Here is a 21,611-nt window from a genome sequence, read left to right as displayed (position 1 = left end):
GAAATCAAATAAATCATAATATAAATATGTAATTAAATTAATCCAATGTGTTTTGAAAACGTATTAATTGAATATTTGAATATTATATATTAATTATATAAATTAATATTTAAACATATTTGGAACTGTTTCAACTGTTACGATAATCATCCAATAAATAATAATAATAATAATAATAATAATAATAATAATATACAATTCTATACAAACTCATAATAGAAATATATAATATCACACAAAATATAAATCATAATTTCTTTTTATTAGAGAGTGTTAATGTAGGCATTACCTTTTGTAGAGAGATTTTTTTTCTTAAAAGGAATTATATAAAGTGACACAGAAAGATTATATAAATCATAAAATAAACAAGTATTCAGTTCAATATGTTTTAAAACGTAGAATTAATTGAATAAAATACCATTGGTATTTAAGTGTATTTAAAACTTTAAAATATTAAAATGTATTTATTTATTTATTTCAAATAATCTCTTTATTGAATAATAATTTATTGAACAATAAAACTGACATAACGTAAACTGCTAACGTTACTTTGTATTTTGGAGGCTTTTATTTTGAAAATGGATGTGCCGTTTAGTCACTTTTTTCAAAAATAAAGTCGTGACTGCTTTTGGAAGTTAAGTTTATATCACTAGACCATTTATTTGTGCAGTACAAATACACTCTTACTCATGGTTTAGGGAAAAAATACATATTTGTGATGGCAGGGTCTAAGTGACTGTCAATTATTTTGCTTTAGGTTGTGAGAACGGAGGAAACAGTGACACTCCCTCAGCGGAGTGGTGCGTCATATTTTTTTACAGTCTATGGTCATACCGCAGAAGAGCAGCCGCTAGTTACTCTGCATTGATTCCTGTCCTGTCTTTTGAGTCATGTCGTTTCGGAAAGCGGTCAGTCTTGCGTGCGGATTCGCCGGTGGATCTGCGGTGCTGGTGTGCGCGGCGGTCGCGGCAGATAATCACGGGTACTTCGGAGAGCGATGCCGATTCAGAAAGACTCTGGCTGCCGTGCACGCAGCTCAGCCTTCTTCAGCATGGCCCACAGCGAACGGATGGGATTATAATTGGGACAAGTAAGAAATAGAGGGTTATTTATTTCCGATTTATTGACGTTACTATTGTATTTACATTCTATTCCCAGGATTCTGGAGGAATATTAACGTTATATTGCCAGTTAGCGTTATGGGGCAGCCTTAGGTATCTTAACGTTAAAATGCCTGGATCACTGGTAATAATTAATTGGTCACCCAGTTTAAAGTTTGATCTTAAATCCCTTGGCTTTGATCCCAGGTCTTTAAGTACATTTGGCACTGATTGAAATGTTGTCACTGATCTTATTGGCTCAGGAAGTTGTAGTCAGACCTAGGGAGCGTTTCCCAAAAGCATAATTAGCCAACTATGGTTGCAAGTTCCATTGAACACTAACGTTATGCTCTGAGACCATAGTTGGCTTTGGGAAACGTACCCTTGGTTAATTGTCACTAGTAGTCTCTACTTGCCTAATGTGCTTTCTTATAAGTTAATTTGTCAGAAAGTGTCTGCCAACTTGTGTTTTCAATCTCAGATATACCCTTGTATTTTTTTCAAAATATAGGGATAAGTTTTATGGTGGGGATCAAATTGACCCTAACTGGATTTAGTAAAATTAATAAAAAATAAGGGAAACGATGAAAAATACATCAACACTACTCACACTTTGTGTTAAATTGTGAATATTATAAACAGTACTGTAGGTATTTTTAACTGATAAAAAAAATCACACCTTGAATACAGTGTATGTTTAAAATCTTCTGCCAAATGCATAAATGTAAATTAAAATACACTTATGGCTAATTTACACTGCACCAAAACGCAGACAATCACCAGATTACAGGACGTCCCTTCTCAGACATCCCACAACCTGACAAAATTCAATGGATCATGTTCAGTCGGAGAAAACAAGGTCTGACCAGTGGCAAAATACACACTGACTGATCCTACAAAACGAACATGTCTGTTGGCTTCGGTCGATGTCTGTCGGTGCTGTAATAAAATCTTTTAATAAAATGCCTTTATTTCGGGTCTGTGCCTTTGTGAAATATGTGGGTCACATTGACCCTCAAGCTTCATAATCATAATAGATATCATGTGCACACATTCTATGAAAATGTTCATGAGAAAAAAACAGATTAAACAGTATTTCTCAGAACTCACTCAATAATAAAAATGGGTCTGTTTGAAATACTGAGTGTTTAAATGTCTTTAAACCAATTGCACAGTCTCTAAAGAGTGTCTAATTAACTGTCAGGTTTCTCCCAGTATAACTCAACTATACATTGCTGTAGTGTAGTGTATGTATTTACTGCAGTAACCACCAATGTCATTGCTTACTAAATTGAGTTCAGTGGGCCTAATTTGTGTTTTGACGCTTTCAGACGTGAGCCCTCCTCTATGGTGAACGGGAAGAGAAAGGAGAGTGCTGGTGACAGCGGAAATCCAGATGGGGAGAACAACAAACCCAAGGCCACACGCTACATATGCCTCATCCGACACTCTCAGTACAACCTCAAGGGGGATGGAGATAAAGAGAGGGTCTTGACGCCTTTAGGTACTGATCCCTCAGCACACATTAAAATGATAGAAATGCCGAATCTAATCCATTAGAAGTTACATTAGGCCAAAAAATTGTTGCTTCCTGTTTTGGCTGCAGGACGTGAACAGGCTGAGTTTACAGGACAGAGATTAGCAGCGCTTGGATTGAAGTACGATGTGATCATCCACTCCTCCATGACCAGAGCAACAGAGACAGCCAACATCATCAGCAAATACCTGCCAGGTACAGTCTCATTCTACAGTCATATTCTGATCAAATTACGATAGGATAAATCATACAAGGCAAAATGGCCGGGATGTATGCATACTTATGCAGACAATTAAGGTTGTTACAATGCCAATGTTTCAGATGAAATTCATTTATTTTCTATATTATATGAATTCTTTTACCAAGACTGACATTTCAACAAAACTTTTGTATGTATTTGTCTGTTTAGGCTAAAAAAAAAGGGAAAAATTACTCAATTCAATACTTATGTGCTGTGTGACAGCACTCTCTTCAGTCTCTTCAGGTGTAAATGTCTGTCAGAAGAGCGTGCGGATAGCAAATTAATTGTCTTTCGCGTCTTATTGTGCTTAAACGGTTTAAAATTTAAACGGGTAAGCCTAAAAATGCATAAAAAGAATAAACTTTCATGACAATACAACACTGCAATGTCACATGAACATAACTGCGATAGAGGTGATAATCCAAAATCTATACCAGTTGTTAAAATTATACCAGTTTAACATCGCCATTCCCTAGAACTGACCTACCAATTTCGATCTGCAAATTTTAGCTTGAACCATTCCTGTAATGTGTGCTAATTAAATATTATTAATTGATATTTCATGTTGTAAAGTGCTGCCATTGTAGAGATTCAGAATGGTTATTTGTTTCACTTATGTTTTAGGTGTGGAGCTTGAAAGCTGTGATTTACTGCGAGAGGGTGCGCCCATAGAGCCCGTCCCACCTGTCAGTCACTGGAAACCAGAGGCAGCGGTCAGTGCAATACACAAAGTCTTACTTAGCCCATCTGAAGGCATAATCACTCATTTGAAGTCTAAGTTTAAGTCTATGTCTTTGTGTGTCGAGTTTCTGTTGATGACTCAGCTCATAACAGAACACACCGCTTATGTTACTGCTGGCGCACAAAACCCACAATGAAACCATCTCAAATCCCGTCACCAAACATCAAACGCACATTTTGTTTCTTTAGTATTTTTCTGCTGGTCATCCTAAAGCCTGATGTCTGAAATGTTGTTGTTTGATGAGGAATGCTGAGTTTGGTTTTGTCGTGGGTGCGCCGTGGAGTCCTTCCTGTCCTCACATGGATGGTTGTGAAACTCTTGTGCTGGTTTCAGCAGTACCACGAGGACGGCGCACGGATCGAGGCAGCGTTCCGCCGGTACATCCACCGAGCTGACGCCAAGCAGAAGGAGGACAGCTTCGAGATTATCGTCTGTCATGCTAATGTCATCCGCTATTTTGTGTGCAGGTTTGTGTTCGCTTGCTACTCAGTCCAGTCTTTTTATTCTTCTTTTTGTCCTCTTGAAATAGCCTGTCCTTTAAAAAAAGTTAAATCGTAAGTATGCTCTGATCACTTTGTATTGTTATTGTGGTTGCAGAAGTTTTGTGGAAGCCCATTTCTGCCACATAAGAAAAAAAAGAATGCTTTGGTAGATCATAAAAGTCAGATTTATGAGGTACTTGCCATAATGAGACAAAAGGTTTAAGATCAAAAGTCATGACAAAGTGAAAATTATGAGTTAAAAATTCATAAATTCACATATATATATATATGAATTTTTAACTCATAATTATATATATATAATGTATATATATATAATATATATATATGTGTAATGTACATATGCATTATATATACACACACATATAAACCAAAAACATCAACGTCAGATGTGATTAATTGATTTGACAGCACTAGATTATTTTTTACATTTGATCTCATAATTATGACTAGTATATCATAAATTCTTCTTTTTATGTCATAATGATTTACCAAAGCATGATTTTTTTTTCTTTCCTTATGTGCCAGAAATGGGTTTTCATATTGAATATGTGGAATTCATAAAAAGCTTTGCAACCTTTTATCATTGATTCTTGCTTAGTCAAACATCACGATTGCTGTTGTTCATCCCTCTAACACTTAACCTTTAACAGTGTTTAAGAATGTTGTTAAATGTTGTGAACAGTGTTAAAGTTTAACATATGAAAAAAGCCCATAGACTTACATTCAATGAACTTAAGCCATATCTAGAGACCATAATATCTCAGAGAGTTTGGACAGTAAGAAACCGCTCAGACACAAGCATCTGCATAGTATGATGGTAGTAGGATTTTTAAATCATAAATTGTCATAATTTAGTAAATAAAAGCCATTTGAACGCTTTATGTCTGCTGTGAGTCTTCAATGCAAAGCCCACTGCTATGATTGGCTAACACCTTTGCATGTGAAATAATGATTTCAACTCGATTTCTGCACTCTCACGAATATTTTGATCATAACTAACAATGCCAACACAATGTAAATAAGACTAAAGAATCATTGATTATGACGGGAGTTTTGACAGGAGACAAGAACTCACTAATTAACTCACGCTGTGATTGACAGCTCTAGAAATTATAAAGAGAGCATTCTTTGATCGCTTTCTGTAAATAATTTAATTACAATTTAAATCATTTTCACATATAATCTGATCGATCAATAGACTTGCATTGTCAGTTAAATGCTGAGGTCATGGTTTACACTGTTTCAAATAAAGTGTCTGTTAAAAGCATGTGTTTGTTCCAGGGCTCTGCAGTTTCCTCCCGAGGGCTGGCTGAGGATGGGCCTGAACAACGGCAGCATCACCTGGCTGACGATTCGTCCCAGTGGCCGAGTGGGTCTCCGGTCGCTGGGAGACTCCGGCTTCATGCCTCCAGATAAACTCACCCGGACTTGACGTTCTCAAGCTAGACCAGCATGGCCTCATTACAGCCGAGAACTGAAGGATAACTGAGATGGACAGATGTTAAGAGTTTCAAAGGGTCTAAACATTTCCGTAAATGTTCTGCTGAACGCCGTCTGAAATATGAATATGCCATTTTCGATTCCAAAAATTCCACAATACGGAACGTGATTTCAAATTCAGCACCTCGTATAGCGTGTTTAACAATAATCATACATGGCTGCAGTTTAGGAGAACATTGCTGTGAAAAATGTCCTTTGCAACTCTACAATCTGTTGCCGTGGTGATCTGTTCTCCTTAAGTGTCTTGAGTGTACTAATTTTGTATTTTTTAAAACAGACAAGCTAAGGATTATTGATATTTCTCCAATTAGACACTCCTGTGCCATGCTTTGTCTGATTAATAGCTGTGATGGAAAGGTGGAAGTAACCATCAAGTGTACTTTTTTTACGTTTATAATGAGGTGTCTTTTTACCGGAGCATCTTGCAAACTCTGCATGCCTTGTTGAGGCAGGTGGTGTCCGTTTGCACTGTTTACGTGGTTACGTTTATGATTGTTTTAGAGGCAAGGTGGGAATTTGCTAAAATGTGTGAATCTTGCCACTGAGGATGACTCCGTATTAATGTTTGATGATTGTTTGTACACAAAGAAAACTGACAGTAAAAGTTTTTCATTGAGTTGTCATTCAGTGTTTGTGTCATGCATTGAAAAAAGTCATCTTTCAGTTCGAAATAAAATTGTGATGCTTAATAAATGATCTGTATGATTAGGGACATTAAGCCTATTTTGGAACCATACACAATTTTCACATTTTTATTTCCATACAGTAAACCAATACTAATTACATTAAATACTAAAAATAATCCTAGGACATGCTCAGAATTTTTTTTTGTTATTTATGCAAAAGATACCCGTTTATTTCTGGGATAAATATTATGCAGACATTTGTCTATTTTCATAAGATACACTGTGGTTCAAAAGTTGTTTTTTTCAGCAAGGTTGTATAAATTGATCAAAAGTCACATTAAATATATTTATGTTACAAAAGATTTCTTCAAGGAATTCCAAAAAAGTCTGTTTTTACAAAAATATTAAGCAGCAGTACTGTTTTTGACATTGATAATAATCAGACATTTTTATTGAATCAGCATATCAGAATGATTTCTGAAGGATCATGTGACATTGAAGACTCAAATAATGACGCCAAAAAAATCCGACACAGGAATAAAGTTTCAAATATATTCAAAAAGATTATAAATTGTATTTCACATATTACTGTTTTTACTGTATTTTTAACAAATAAATGCAGACTCGGTGAGCATAAGACACTTCAAGAACATTTAAAAAATCTTACCGACCCCAAACTTTTGAAAAGTAGTGTACTACCAAATATAATAGTAATGTGAATACATTGGTATGTGTAATGCACCGAAATGGAATATAAATGTATTAGTTTCCATAAAGCTTGCTTTTTCTTCTAGTCAGAGAAAGTCAGTAGTTACAAGACTGCACTTTATTTATCGTTCGTCAATAGAACATCAAATACTTTCCTTTATCGTATACTGTCATAAAATAGGACTAGAAATGCATGCAACGTAAAAGGCCAGGACAACAAAAATAATTAAATTCTCAACAATAAATTGCAACTCATTTTCAATTCACCAGTGTTGGCACTACAAAGCATCGTTTAACAAAAAGTAAGGCTGGCATTGATACAACACTAGCAATAACTAAACTGTAAACCTTTTTTCTTTTCTTACAATCGCATTTTAGAGGTATTCAGACACTGCATATGCCAATGCTACTGTACTGTACTTTATAACAGAGAAAACAAAGGTCTATTCAGCTAGTATGTGATCAGTGCATTTGTCATGCACAGAGGAGCCACAGGCCCTTCCAAACAGATCATAACCAAAGGCACTAAAGCTTTACAAAGCAATGATCAACAGGCCAGCACTACACTGAGAACGATGAGCACCGAAGAAATAGATCACATGATCTGAAAGTACCACAGAGGATGTTCTGAACTAATTTCCTTGAGATATTCATCACATAAAACTCTAACTGGAGCTTTTCTGCTTTTGCACATGTAGCTTTGATTTGAAAATGACTGGGCTGAATCGTTTGAGACCTGCCAAAATGGGTCCATTTCAAAAGCCAATGAGAGAATCACATTGACATGATCTAGTGGTGATGTTGAAACATTGTCCGTTGAAGATGGGATGAGGGACCATGATCTTAGAACATTTCCGAACACATTTAAAGTGCACTTACAACACTCTGGATTCACAATCAAGTCTTACAGCTATTATGACATTTATGTAACAAGATAGAACCCACTTGCCATCCGCACTCATTATCAATCACCAACTTTGCACACTGTTTGAACACAGTATGGCTCAAACTATGAAGATTCATATCTTTACAACAAACTCAACCAAGTCTCATCTGATGCTCATGATGAATTGCATCAAAATCCAAAAAGAATTTAAAAGTGCAAGCAAATACGTACATATAAATGATAAATCACATTTATTTAACTTAAAAATAAAAAGGGGAATATTTTTCACACGTTATAACCACTTTTTTTCCCAACACATAAGGCTGCAATAACAATGCACGAATAAACACCTGCTTTCGAGATTCAGAAGAAGGTCTTTCTTTTAAGAAATGTAAGGCAGTTCTCCAATTAAAGAATAAAAAAAACTTCTGGCAGTCAGTCAACTCCCCCCTTAAAAAACATTAAATTGCCATTAAAATGATCATTTTGTGCTACTGACAGTTAACTAGCGAAAATAATTAAATAATTTACTACTACATTATTTTAATTTAGCTCTGTGTTTCTGAGTTTAATTTCTCCCCCAATTTAAATGACCGTGTTAAGTGGGAAATTGTTCATTTCCATTAAAGACACAGTTTTGTAAATCCACAGATGTTTCTCCCAAGCGCGCGCACACACACACACACACACACACACACACACACACACACACACACACACACACACACACACACACACACACACAGAAAACAGAAAACAAAACCAAGTTAGAAAAGTCACAAATCAACATACTCAGTGTCAAACACAGAAGTACCTATGATGACTCAAAAACCCACAGGAGATGTGCATATTATTATTAGAGCTGTGTTCTATGAACCAAGGAGCATTCGAACTGAAGGACGGCCTGTTGCGTGATCCTATCTGCGGTTTGCCTTGCACTAAGAACCTAGTTTGAGCAGATTTCATGGCTTCCGTTATGACATTGTTCTCCTCTGTGATGTTCCATCCTCTGAAACAGCCCACGCTGGATTTAGTTACTTTTGTTATTTCAAGTACTAATCGGTAGAAACTGGCGATGGGGTGGGACGGGATGGAGAGGGTTTGTTAAATGGGGGAGTCGCCGAAATGTTTTAGTCGGATACGTTGGATGTAGCTGACAGGGCTGTAGTTTGAATGAGCGGGACTGTAACTGGAGTGTGCTGGGCTGTAGCGTCCGGGGCTGCAGACGTCCGGTGAGCCCATGTGACGAGCTGGGCTGAAACGGCCCACGGGGGACAGCAAGCCACTCGCTGGAGAGCCAGGGGTGACTGAGTGAGCCCTGAAATGGCTCTTGTGCATTGCAGAAGTCTGCCAGCTGAAAACATAAATACAGATCTCTTAAGTGTACACGTCACAAGATACTCTCAAAAGGGATCTTAAAAATAAATATATACACAAATTATATATATATATATATATATATATATATATATATATATATATATATATATATATATACACAAATAGCCAAACAGGACTTTTCAGCCAAACAGGAAAATTTCATTCAAAAGTTTGGCCTTGTTAAGATTTTTTTTTTAATGTTTTTAAAAATAAGTCTCTTTTGCACACTAAAGCTACTTTAATCTGAACAAAATATAAAAAAAAACTTTTAAAAAAGTGAAATTACAATCTACATACAATAATGGTTTTAATGCTTTAATATATTTTAAAATGTAATTTATTCATATTTTTTTATAATTTAAAATGTTTTTTTTTATCATCAGCCAATACTCCGGTGTCACATGATCCTTCAGAAATCATTCTAATATGCTGATTTGGTGCCCAAGAAACATTTATTATTATCAATGTTGAAAATTGTCTTGCTGTAATACAAACTGTATGAATTTATTTCTTCTGCTGAAAAAAAGAAGAAATTTTAAAAAATGTGGGTGACCAAACAGTTGATGGGCCCCATTGACTTCCATAGTATTGAAAGAAAAATACTATGGAAGTCAATGTGGCCCATCAACTGTTTGGTTACCAACATTCTATAAAATATCTTCTTTTGTGTTCTGCAGAAGAAAGACATTCATACAGTTTTGGAACAACTTAAGGGTGAGTAAATGACAGACTTTTCATTTTTGGTTGAACAAGTACACAACTTTCACTAGTGAGCCACACATACATACCTTTGCATTTCTAAGTGGGAGAATGCCTGAATTGTGCTCTTCCATTTGTGAATGCTGGGATACTTCAGAGGGTCAACATCTGTTACTCCTAAAGCTGACAAAACCTCTCTGTCCAAGTTGCTGGGTGAATCACTGAAAAAGGAAAGAGAGAGGGAATGTTTGAAGCCAAAAACTTGAATTTTTCATTCATTGTAGACAGATTCTAGCTCCTAGAATATATTTGAATGGAGCATAACTAGAGAAGTGTATGGGAATTTTCACACATGGTACAAAATAGGACCTAAAAGGATTTTTGCCCCCATTTCTTTTATAACAAATAGTGAGTCAAGGAGTTTTTTTACCTTCAGAAAATATGACAACCACAAGAGCTCAATCTAAATTTTATACAAGGGTTTCAATTTTTGTAACTTCTCTTACGGTACCAACAAACAGGGCTGGGCAACAAACTCAAGCTCCTCTGACATTTCTCTTCAAAACTTCTCATTTTAGACTTCTAATCCGTGAACACTCTTTTGTTTTGCTCTATCCTCTGCGCTTCCACGTTCATCAATACATCATGCATCGGGTCAGAGGTCACTCACGTACGGTTGTTACCGGAAGCCAGTGATTATGGTTTATAAAGCTATAAATATGAATATTTTTCTAACAAAAACAGATCGCTTCGCTTCAAAAGGCCTTCATTAACACCCTGGAGTCGTATGGATTACTTTTATGAAAGCTGGATGTGCTTTTTTTGGGCTTCAAAATCTAAGGCCGGAGACACACTGGCTGCGTGGCGTGAGCGTGGCGTTTCTGTTGCGTGTAAGCTGCGTGGCGGCTGCGTCGCGTTTTCTGTGTCTTTGCACATCAGAAGCGTGTCTGACGCGGCGCTGCTGACACGCATCACCCTTGTTCGACATATATGGGAGAGAGTTGTGCAAGCCCTATACTTTGTGTTAAGCATAAATATAAAGCCTACTGATAAAGACACTGTCAGAACAGCAGTATTGACAGCAAATTAGACTACAGAATATGTCGTTCTGTATTGACAGGTGCAATATTTGAAAATTGATAATTAGGCCTATTTATTTATTTATTTTTAAATTAGGCCTATATTTATATCTAAATTTGTCAAAAATGTAATTTATTAATATGTATTTGTGTACAAAATAACAGTTAAACATCTTTTCCTATTCTATTTTGCCTGGAAACGCTTCCAACACGCTTGCGTGTCGCGTGAAAAATAGGCGTCGGTTCTATTTCTAGCATGCACGCGTTTTCCGCGCGGCTCATGCCGCGCCTGAGACGCGCGTGTCACGCAGGTAGTGTGCAAGCTCTAACCTGTTAACATACGAGCCGAAATAAAAACGGACACGCCACGCAGCTGAGACGCTTACGCCACGCTGCCAGTGTGTCTCTGGCCTTAGGTACCATTCACTCTAAAACTTGGAAGAGCCAGGATATTTTTTCTTATATGATTCAGATTGTGATTGGCTGAAAGAAGAAAGTCATATACACCTAGGATGGCTTGAGGGTGAGTTTTTGGGTAAAACTGATGGTGTTGACTGATGATTTTGCACATGGTTTGCTTTAAAGCATATTAAAAACACCAAATAGGTATATAAAAAACATTAAAAATGTGATTTCACCACAGGGGGTCTTTAACATTTTGGGAGAAACAGAAGGTATATGAGGCTGCTGTCACTTTAAGACCTAACGCACGAATCTTATATTAAAACGCATCCAATAATTATCTGAACTGTTTATGCTCACTTAAGTCATAACCGACTAGGTTTATGTGTATACTTATCAAGACTTGCATCTTTACATAATTTTGTGTGTATTTGCTCAAGACGCGAAAGAGAACTGAATTCGGTACTCACGGTCTGTGTGTGCGCTTCAGGTGTATGCAACGATCTATCACAGCGCGTTTTTCTCTTTCGCGCTTTTAAAATCATTTGAATGGTTAAACTGACAAGCCTTAAAAACGTGAAAATTATAAACCTTCTAGTGGAAGCAGCATTGGCCCAATCGTTCAGATAGTCGATTATAGTTTTAGGGGGGCTGAGACCCCCCTAAAAAGGGCCTGGAACCACCCCTGAAGTGTACTACAAGAGTCTTAATATTTCATTCCACTATTTTTCTAGTCTAGAAATCACAATTTAGAAATTCTCTGATACAGCTGGAAATATCAAAGTGATCAGGGCTCCTCTCACCCTTCAATGAAGAGTCTTTTCGTCACTCTGGGAGGGGTCCGCAGTATGAAGTCCTGAGAGCTGTCAAGTGATCTGTAAGAGCTAGAAGACCCTGAGGAGCTGAGGTCTCTCCCCCCATGATCCCAGGACTTTGATCTGGCACATATTGTGCGCTCACCCCCTGAGGTCTCTATAGTCTGTTGGTTCAGAAGTTCTAACCTCTCACTGGCCAGAAAGAATTCATCTGAACTTGCACTGGACCTCCCATCAACTTCATTTCTTTGCTCCACTCCATCCTCCTCAGCTGCTCGTAACACAGACGTCCTGTCTTTCTCAAACACAGAGTCATCTTCTGATGACAGTGAGAGGCGGCCCAGTCCGGAGGCAAGCTCTGTGGCCTGGGCGTCTCTGTGGCGTTTCCCGCCACTCCTTCTTCTCTCCCTGTTTGTCCTCTCTGGCTCATCCAACAGAGACATCCTCTCAAACTCAGCCATTAGGTTTGAGATTGGTGACAGCATGCAGGAATTTGAGGAACTGCAGATGCGAGGGGACATATTGTCCCCGTTTGGTGTCCTGTCCCCGGGGCCCTGTTCGCACAGGCCATTTTTACTGCTTGAGATCAAGGATTTCTCAGAGAGCAGTAAATCTTGCTCTGCCGCTGCCTCTATGAGGTCAGCGCTGTGGGAAACTGGTAGGATGTGAAATTCAAGGCCCCCTACCGCCCCCTTCAGGCCATCTTTGGAGCACACAGAAGAAATACTGGTGAGTGCAGCATTCTGCCTGTTCTTGATCTCCTCCAGGCTGATATCATCACCCTCATCCAGAAATGCCCCCACAGAGATAGAGTTGCAGAACTTCTTCAGTTTGCCTGAAATTTCAAAGAGGACATTTCATGGACTGAAGGATTTCCCTTGGTCTTTGAAATCCAAAAGTTTTCCCCAGTCCCCAAAATATAACTGCTCACATATACACATCAATAAAATCATTTTACATGCTAGCCAGTCACAATTTACATATAGAAAACTTAAAACTTTGTGTATGTATATTTATACATAAAACCGATCTCTTCTAGGCCTCAGCTACAACTACAGTGTTTGAAAGCAGAGCGAAGTACACCATAGGCTGGAAAATGCCATCAAAACTTTTGTGAAAACAGTCAATTCACATAACCCCTCACCAAATAAAAACTCCTCAGATTTGCATGAATCAGGTGAATGGCCTATTGTAATCAGAACAGCAAATCTGCCAAAAGTCTGCAGGTATGTTAAGAGTCAGTGGTCTTACCAGGAGATGGGGTTTTAAACCTGTTGCTGGTTTCATTCTCTCCAGTCTCCTCATGAGCGCGTTCCCTGAAGTCCTTTTTACTGAGGTATTCTTCAAGCACTTTTAGGCCGTCATATGACTGCAGGTCCACAAAACTGTCCAGGAAATCCCAGTACTCTGCCCAGGGATGACCGAGCTCATGGGCCAGATCTCTGCTCACAGACAGGACACCAATATCTAATCAATGCTCAGTTCTCTATTAATGCCTAAAGAACATAAAATGAACGTCTGTGATGTACAAGTAATGTCTAGCTTCCTTCAATTACTGCGCTTTTCCACTGTATGATACGGTTTGGTGCAGATCACTTTGGCGCTTTTCCACTGCATGGTACGGCTCGGTTTAAATGGTACCACCTCTGTTGAGGTTCCAAGCATACCGTACCGATACTAAAATGTGATGTGAAAACACTACAGATCACTGATTGGTCAAAGAGAATCGTCACCACCAGCATCATTGGATTTGCAACACGAGACACCAAACCCGCTAGATTTAAATAGTCAGCAACAGACAGTGCAGTATTATTTGTTCGCACAATTTTTATTAAACAACTTGCTTGAAAAAATTAAAAAAACTTGAAAAAAGAAATGGCTGAATCATGGTGATTGGTCAGTAGAGAAGGTGCAGATGTTCCTCTCGTTGGTAGCCGAGGAGCGGCACTAAACTGCAGTGGAAAAGCAAACCGAGCCGAGCCGTGCACGGGAAAAGCGCCATTATATCTTAGTTAGCACTGACCTGCCAACTCTTTCTGCCCCACGGTCTGGGTCAGACTTTAAGATGTTGTGGAAATGGTGTGCCCGTTCTCTGGGAGGAGTCTTCCACGCCCGTCTGAACTCATCCGCCTATCACAACACAATGGTTTTCATTTATAGAAAAATTTGATAAGGTCATAACACATGACTAACACCTGTTGAGTCTGACAGCACAAAACTAATATACTCTACAAAAAAAAAAAAAAACACTTACTTTAGATGGACTTAAAGGCCCAGCAAAGGCTCTGACTGCCATAACTGGATCCTTTGGGCTTCTGGGTAACCGTGGTGACAGGTTTTCCATTGGCTCAGGGGACCAAGGTGCACCAATAACAGGCTGGGAGGAATTATCAGTGGCTCTCAATAAGGGGATGTATAATCGATCTGTAGCCAATCAGAAACCAATCAGGTGTTAGAATATGGAATGCAACTAATGAACATTTTTAAAATGTATTAATACACAAGTGTATACCAGCGGTATTCAAACGGCAGACCGGGGTTCCTGAGCCCGGCTTGGTTCCATCCGGACATAATTGCGCCATTTTACCGTTTCCACAGATTAAAGTGAACAGCCCGTCAAAACATCGAAGCGGTTCACACCACACGTGCTTTTGGTCGTTTACATATATTTACATCCTCTAAAAAAATGTAGCACACTTAATTCAAGCCCTTTCCACTGTGTGCGTTGCTTCTCTCTCTCGCTTAAAATCTAAGGTGCCACATTATGAGCTGCATACGACACGGTTATTTTAGCAACAGTAGCGGAAACACGGTGAGCAGCAAAATAGATACTTTTGCTGAAACGCTGCAGAAAACATGAAAGCAACGAATGCAATTATTTTTATCTGTCATACAGATGACTTGACCGTTTAACTAAACCAGCTTTGTGACGCCTTCAGACGTTTTGTTTTTTTTCCATACATTTAACATTATTAAGCAGCATAGTGAGAGCATTTCATGATAAACAATGTTATAATTTGGAAAATTATTTAGAGGTGGAAAGGGCAGACAAAAAAAAAAACTTTGAAATTACTAGTTAACTTTGTTTTGTGCTCATGAGAGTTTTGATTATTCGATTATGAACGTTGTTTGTTTTTAGTATAACTTTGAGCAAATTATAAATATTTTATAATAATAATAATAGCCTGATCTATTCATATTTATTTAGGAGAAATAGACATCAATGCTTTAGCTCTCGCAAAGATTCTCATCTTTGACGACTATTTTGAATGTTTAGGATTTTTTTCTTTTACAAAGTACTACGGCTGCTCGATGGAAATGTTTAACTGTTCCAAAAAAGTATTATCCTCCGCTGGGAAGGAAATATAGAGAGCAGACCTCTTTAATTGAATACCCCTGGTATTTACCATCGGCTTACCTTCTAAATATTCCTTTATCTTCTGTTTGACCTCCTGAACTTTACCCTTTTCTTTCATTCTTTCACAAATGACCTAAATTAAGGAAATACAATGGATGACTGATAAATAAGCTTTGATAAATTATGAAATCCTCAGCATGAAAGCTATCGTATCAGCGTTGCCGTACCTCAGAAGGTTTCTGGTTGTATTTGTTCTTGCAGTTCTTGTCAATGTCTGGATGAGAACAGAGTATGTTCACTACCTCTGGACAGCCAAATTTACACGCAAAGTGGAGAGGAGTCTCAAACCCCTATAAAACACAGGATACAGCATTCAGTTGGCTCTCCCAGGTCAGCTACCTAGACAGCGCATTACATATCATATGTCATAAAACATTGGCATCAAAATGTTGGCTTTTAAGATATCGTCTTTGTCAAATTCTTAGGCATCACTGAATGAATTGTCCACAAGGCAATACCACAATGTATTGTGAAGTTTTTAATCCAAGATGGATTTTTTTATGGATTTTAAAATATTTTATTCAGAAACGACAAATGCCTGTAGGAACAAATTTTACACAATATTTTTGTGCTTATCAGAGTATGTTCACGTGATTACCAGATAATAATAACCCAGATGTTCTACTCTGAGCTGTTCACATCCTCAGACTCAGAATTATGCGTTTCTATGGAAACAATATTAAATGTATCATGTAATTTATACAACAAGTAACAGTTGTTATGCAAATGCATTTTTGATAGACTTTAAAAAATAAAGTTTATTTAGTATGACATTAGACATACGTTATGCAACTCTTTGCTAGATACATCAAACTGTTTTGTATGTCTTGTTTATTTTCAGATTAATAAGTCAATTACTGGAATTTTTAAAAAGAAATTACGAGATTACTTAACTACATTTGACTGCTGAAACTAGTACCATTTTCAGTGTTTCTGCAGTTTTTTACCAGTTGGAATGTCGCAATTATGGCAATTCTGACATTGCATAAACACACCAATTGTATTAATTTTAAGGTAATGACTGTGTGAGTGACCATTAATGGAGATGATGCCCATTTCAGTCACTATTACACTACTATATACACACTGCTATAGTTAGGAAGCTGCCTTGAAAGTTAACCAGCAAAAAAAATAGCACATGAATGCAGAAGCTGCTACCTCAACTCTCATGTTACAATATTATGTTTGAACAGTTAAATAATAAAGACAGATTAAGAAGTAACACTTACAGCTTTATCTGGCGTATTGAGGTACAGGTCGACGATATAACGGATGCGTTTCTGCAGCATGCTCTCCTGGTCATCTGGGTACATGAGACGCATGAAATCTGGGTTCTCCAGAGTGTCCAACAGGATCTGAACAATGCCTGGCTGGTTCTCCTTCCCAGCCACATGCATCACGTTATACCTGCAGCCCTCCTGCAGTCACATTTACAGTAGAGAAACATTTCAAAGAACAACATTCAGAGACTTTAAATAAACTGTTGTGAATACAAAGAAGAACATGGATAAAGTCAACATGAAACGGAAGTTGCGGTAATACATTCTCCAAAGAGAAGAGATCTCATTGCCAGAGGGAGGGGAAGTTATTTTGATTAAAATTTTTAAGGGCATATGAATATAAAAAAAAATATTTAAAAAAATGTGCAGTGCACTAATAAAACATTCATAATAAATACTGCAATGTTCCATGAAAAAAAAAAAATATTGCCTATTTTGATTTCATGTTGACCTCAAAAGTATATAGCTGTTGAAATAAATAACTTAATATGAAGATACAAGACCAGTTTGAAAAGAGACTTTGAACTTTGCAAATAAGCCAATACCCCACCGTATAAAGTGGTAAAGAGCCAAAACAACTCCATACAAACAGATCATAGTACAAAAGTGCTCACCTGGACTACAGTTGGGTTGTCCCCAGACCCGATGAGGTAACGAGGGTTGCTCCAGACCAGCTCAGTAAAGGCAATCTCGTCTCCCTTCTCCACGGCCTTCCTTAGCTTGGCCGTCAAATCTTGTGTCCGAGGACTTTTAAAACTGTTTGCCTTCTCCCTGTTGATTGTGTCTGCCTCCATCATAGATGGGTGGTCTGGTTTGGGGAATTTCACACAAACACACACATAAAGGTTACATATCATAATTCTGTACAACATTTTACTATATTATAAAATTTAAAATATACATTTTGAAACATGGATGAAACTAATTCAATGTATAAATAAAATAAAAAGATTTTTCAAATGGGAATTACATCTGAAATAATGGAGAGGTTCTAACCTTTGTTAAACACCAAGCCAGGTTTGACGGGAGAAACACAGAGATTGCTTTTACTAGGCGAAGGGTAGTAGTCACATATGCCTTTGGCAAACTTCTCAGCATCCTCACGATTGGAGAAAGCTTTAAACCGAGCCCCCTTCATCATTTTAACGGCCTGCAAAGCCTCTTTCTTGTCCGTGTACACATGGGCTCTCTCTACAGAGGCAGATGAAAAGAAAATCAGTCTTAGACCAACATAACAGGTTTAATGTAAAAGACTATTGTACTAACAACTCAACAGTATTAGTGCTAATAACTAATTACAGAGGGTACAAAGAACTCGATGCTGACTTTAACAAAACGTACACAATGGTTCAAAAGAACCTTCTTAACTTTTAAGAAGCTACAAACACTTTAATTCATCAAGGATGCATTAAATGTATTAATCAAAAGTGACAGTAAAGACATTAATCATGTAACAATACATTCTATTTCAAATGAATGCTGTTATTTTTAACTTTCTATTCCTCAAAGAATACAAGGAACATTGCTCATAGGGAAGTAAAGGTAAAACTGCTTACCATTCCTAGCCAGTACATCCTCCCACAATGGACACACCCCATAGAAGAAGGTGGGTGACACCTGTGCAGTTTTAGAGGGTGTCTGTGTCTCCAACTGTGAATTCTCCACATTACCGGGGCACACCATTCCACTCAGAGCTTCCTCCTCAGGTGGATTGAGGCCCATGCCGTACCCAAAATCTCCATCCTCGCCTATGACCGGATCTGGGGTTTCTGATGTGGCACTGGCTGCCACTACACTCCCAGAGCCTTCCAACGAGGCACTGTTCCCACTGCTGCCATCAGGCTCAGTAAGTCCAGCCTTCTCCACTAGAGTCCTGGCGAGCTTGCGCTCAAATATGGCTCTTGTCGTGGCAGTGATGGGGCCACACTTCAAGTTGGCTTTAATGATCTCCTCCCTCAACTCGTCAGCAGTGAGACCCTTCAACCTGCTCAGGACCGCGTCCATGCTTCTGCTACTTTGGCTACCTGATCATAAAGAAACACATTTGGGGTTACAAAAATAAATGGGCATGAGCATCAAAATACATTGCATCAGTTAAGCAAGTAAACTATAAAGGCAACACAGGTGTACCGCCTTGAGAGCTATGAGTTTGGAGTTCTTTGAAGATGAAATAGCTTGGATATATTGCTTGAAATCTTTGTCAGAGGCAATAAAAATGGGCTTTTGATGACTATATTGAATGTGAAATTTGGTAAGGAGCACTAAAAGACTAATAATGATATCTAATAATGATATACTCTTCTTTTTTTCAAAAAGAAATTCTTTTTTGTGTGTGTGTGTGCAGGACGTTTTAGAAATCAAATGAATATTTAAAACAGCACTGTGAAACCAAAAAGCACATTTTGGTAAATAAACAAAACAACTAAAACAATTTTACAAAAGGAAAATCCATCAAATATGAAGTACAGTTTCACTAGAAGCACCACAAAAAAACATTTGTGTCTATTTCTTATATAAACATTTTCAAATATACATTTTTGGTTAAACTCCAAGTAGCAATTAAGAAGACACACTTCCCTTACTTTATTAGATATGTATAGACAACGCAACGTCCATGATTTTTTCAAAACAACACCGAAAACAAAGTTCTCCCAATATGACATATGACACTGTTGAAATGTATTACTTCTTTCACATTTATGAAACGCGGCATGACGTCATTGTGCGTCATCGCGGCGGTTAAAATGACAAGCATAAAGCTCATTTTACATTGTTAAACATCAAAAACGAGCGACATGAGGTTCAGCTGCTCAAATCGTGTCACCGGTCACGTTGGAACTAACCGCCTCTAAATCTCATCCCCTGTGAGGCAATGCGTCTGCAACATAAAAAGTTTGTTGAAACCGAGGTGTCACGCCCAAACTACCACCCATTCCATTGTAGTTTTTGTCTGTATATTAGATGATCATGATTAATGGAGATGACAGATCACAACATGGATGATGAAAATAGCACCCGTGATATTTGCAACACTTACCATCTATCAGCTGAACAGTGATTCCTTCCGTGCGTGATGTGAAAGCGCAAACTTGCATGTGTGATTTCTTAAACGTATATATGAGTGTGAATCAAGCGGACGCTCTGGAAGGGTCGCATTGTTTACAGCTCGGTTTGCGCATGCGTGTGGTACAGCCTGCGCCTGCTCAGTACGCCGGCCAGGGTTCATGCGTTTCAAACGCCGGTTGTGAGTCGGATCTTTGCAAAGAATCCAATAAACCGGTTCACAAAACCGATCTGAATTATTCGTTCAAGTAATTTTGGGCTATAAAAGATACGAATAAAGATACGCATTTATATTTCTCTACACAATATGTCCATGCGAAGTATTTGCAGAAATGTAAGAAAGATAAACACAAAATGTTTTTGATTACCCTGAATCAGTTACACAAATATTTTGCCATTTTTATTTTGTATTTTATTCTTTACAAATTTATCAACAATAACATGTAATATGCGACGCCGGGATGTCTTAAATTCCATCATTACGTAAAGGAATGACAGACTTGATTGATACGAACTGTTCAAAAGAACCGATTCAGAGAGTCAGACTTCCCTCATCAGTAATAATCACATATTAAAAGTCAACACTCTGACAATGACATCCCACAATATAGCGATTATAAATATCTTCACGTGATATTTAACGTTGGACTTAACTAATAATAAAGACAAAAAGGGAGATAAGCTGTAGAAGTGAGTGATTAAAAACTCATATATAAGAATATAAATATTACCTCTGCTTCTGTCTGCACATATATGAAGGCTGCGAGTGGAGATGGGCTGCACACCAAGAGCTCCTTACATGCTTAGTTTCCATATAGCCATGCCTAATATTGTCACTTATTGTGGCAGAACAGGAACAAATATGTCGCGCTCGATAATGGTCTATTCAAGAAGAGCTATAATAAACATGCACAACTGAAAATACGGGGATCTCGGAAATCACGCTAGTTGTTTCAAGTTAACGCCTGAGCAGAAAAAAATATGCCTCCCGGAAATCTCTCTCGCTCGCTCGTTGTATCTTTGCTTGTATTTGAATTGGTTTAGGCAGCGCTCCCACGTGTCTACCTCGTGTAATTTTTATACTAACATAATGGAACCTTTTTCCGCAACGGAATACAAATATAAAAAGATAACGAATTTATATCTCGCAATTCTGAAAAAAAGTCAGAATTGTCACATATAAACTAATGCGAAATATATTACGCAATTCTGACCTTTTCCACCGTTAATTGTGATAAACTCAATTTAAAAAGAAACAGTCAAAATTGTGAGGTAAAAAAGCCGCAATTACGTTTTTTATTGTTATTTTATTCCGTGGCGGAAATAATACATCTAAGTTAATAATAAAATGTTTCCAGACTCTACAATGCATAGCTATACTGCAACAATAATACGAAGAATAGCAAGTCAGTATTTAAAACATTATCCCAAGATATCTGTAGATATTGCATTTTAACGATTAAAATCATACAAAATGTCTTCAAGCAACATTAGGCAGTTACTGACAATTTATAAATTATGTCTGTTATAATATAATAAAGATTTGGAATCTAATTGTTTCCTGTACTTTTTCATAACATAAAATACCATTATAATTAACACTGCATAGGAACAGAAGACATGATGTGATCA

General features: G+C 37.6%; 2 protein-coding genes across 4 annotated transcripts; one reads left to right on the top strand and one right to left on the bottom strand.

Moving 5' to 3' along the window:
* The first annotated feature begins 562 nt into the window (after nucleotides 1–562).
* On the top strand, nucleotides 563–6,246 carry pgam5 (PGAM family member 5, serine/threonine protein phosphatase, mitochondrial). Of its 2 annotated transcripts, none has more exons than XM_077241463.1 (6): nucleotides 563–1,090; nucleotides 2,432–2,604; nucleotides 2,707–2,832; nucleotides 3,503–3,591; nucleotides 3,954–4,087; nucleotides 5,405–6,246. In XM_077241463.1, exons 1-6 carry the CDS (start codon nucleotides 891–893, stop codon nucleotides 5,553–5,555), a joined length of 873 nt encoding a protein of 290 aa, XP_077097578.1. In that variant the 5' UTR covers nucleotides 563–890; the 3' UTR covers nucleotides 5,556–6,246. The 2 variants fall into 2 exon arrangements, with proteins under 2 accessions (XP_077097578.1, XP_077097579.1); XM_077241464.1 differs by having other exon boundaries at nucleotides 575–1,090; nucleotides 3,957–4,087.
* A 423-nt stretch (nucleotides 6,247–6,669) lies between these two features.
* On the bottom strand, nucleotides 6,670–21,010 carry ankle2 (ankyrin repeat and LEM domain containing 2). 2 transcript variants are annotated; one of them, XM_077241462.1, is made up of 13 exons: nucleotides 20,711–21,010; nucleotides 18,473–18,940; nucleotides 17,913–18,107; nucleotides 17,531–17,724; nucleotides 16,866–17,054; nucleotides 15,804–15,926; nucleotides 15,637–15,709; nucleotides 14,473–14,642; nucleotides 14,242–14,348; nucleotides 13,470–13,660; nucleotides 12,207–13,053; nucleotides 10,012–10,143; nucleotides 6,670–9,197 (listed from the first exon to the last, which is right to left on the bottom strand). In XM_077241462.1, exons 2-13 carry the CDS (start codon nucleotides 18,918–18,920, stop codon nucleotides 8,948–8,950), a joined length of 2,919 nt encoding a protein of 972 aa, XP_077097577.1. In that variant the 5' UTR covers nucleotides 18,921–18,940; nucleotides 20,711–21,010; the 3' UTR covers nucleotides 6,670–8,947. The 2 variants fall into 2 exon arrangements, with proteins under 2 accessions (XP_077097577.1, XP_077097576.1); XM_077241461.1 differs by lacking the exon at nucleotides 20,711–21,010 and adding an exon at nucleotides 19,954–20,111.
* Between the last annotated feature and the right edge of the window lie 601 nt (nucleotides 21,011–21,611).

Source organism: Siphateles boraxobius, unplaced genomic scaffold (genome assembly GCF_051911475.1).
Source record: "Siphateles boraxobius isolate OS27281-9 unplaced genomic scaffold, OSU_SipBor_1 24, whole genome shotgun sequence".
NCBI classification, from domain to species: domain Eukaryota; kingdom Metazoa; phylum Chordata; class Actinopteri; order Cypriniformes; family Leuciscidae; genus Siphateles; species Siphateles boraxobius.
Note: the sequence above shows the minus strand (reverse complement) of the source record. Positions and strands in the feature narration are given on the sequence as shown.

Excerpts from the sequence above, each read along its gene's own strand:
- pgam5 (XM_077241463.1), top strand. The coding sequence starts at position 891 with ATGTCGTTTCGGAAAGCGGTCAGTCTTGCGTGCGGATTCGCCGGTGGA. Across the intron at positions 3,592-3,953 it reads ACTGGAAACCAGAGGCAGCG|CAGTACCACGAGGACGGCGC; the intron begins GTCAGTGCAATA and ends TGCTGGTTTCAG. Across the intron at positions 4,088-5,404 it reads ATCCGCTATTTTGTGTGCAG|GGCTCTGCAGTTTCCTCCCG; the intron begins GTTTGTGTTCGC and ends TGTTTGTTCCAG.
- ankle2 (XM_077241461.1), bottom strand. The coding sequence starts at position 20,011 with ATGCAAGTTTGCGCTTTCACATCACGCACGGAAGGAATCACTGTTCAG. Across the intron at positions 14,349-14,472 it reads GGCCTTTAAGTCCATCTAAA|GCGGATGAGTTCAGACGGGC; the intron begins GTAAGTGTTTTT and ends GTGTTGTGATAG. Across the intron at positions 13,054-13,469 it reads GTTTAAAACCCCATCTCCTG|GCAAACTGAAGAAGTTCTGC; the intron begins GTAAGACCACTG and ends TTGAAATTTCAG.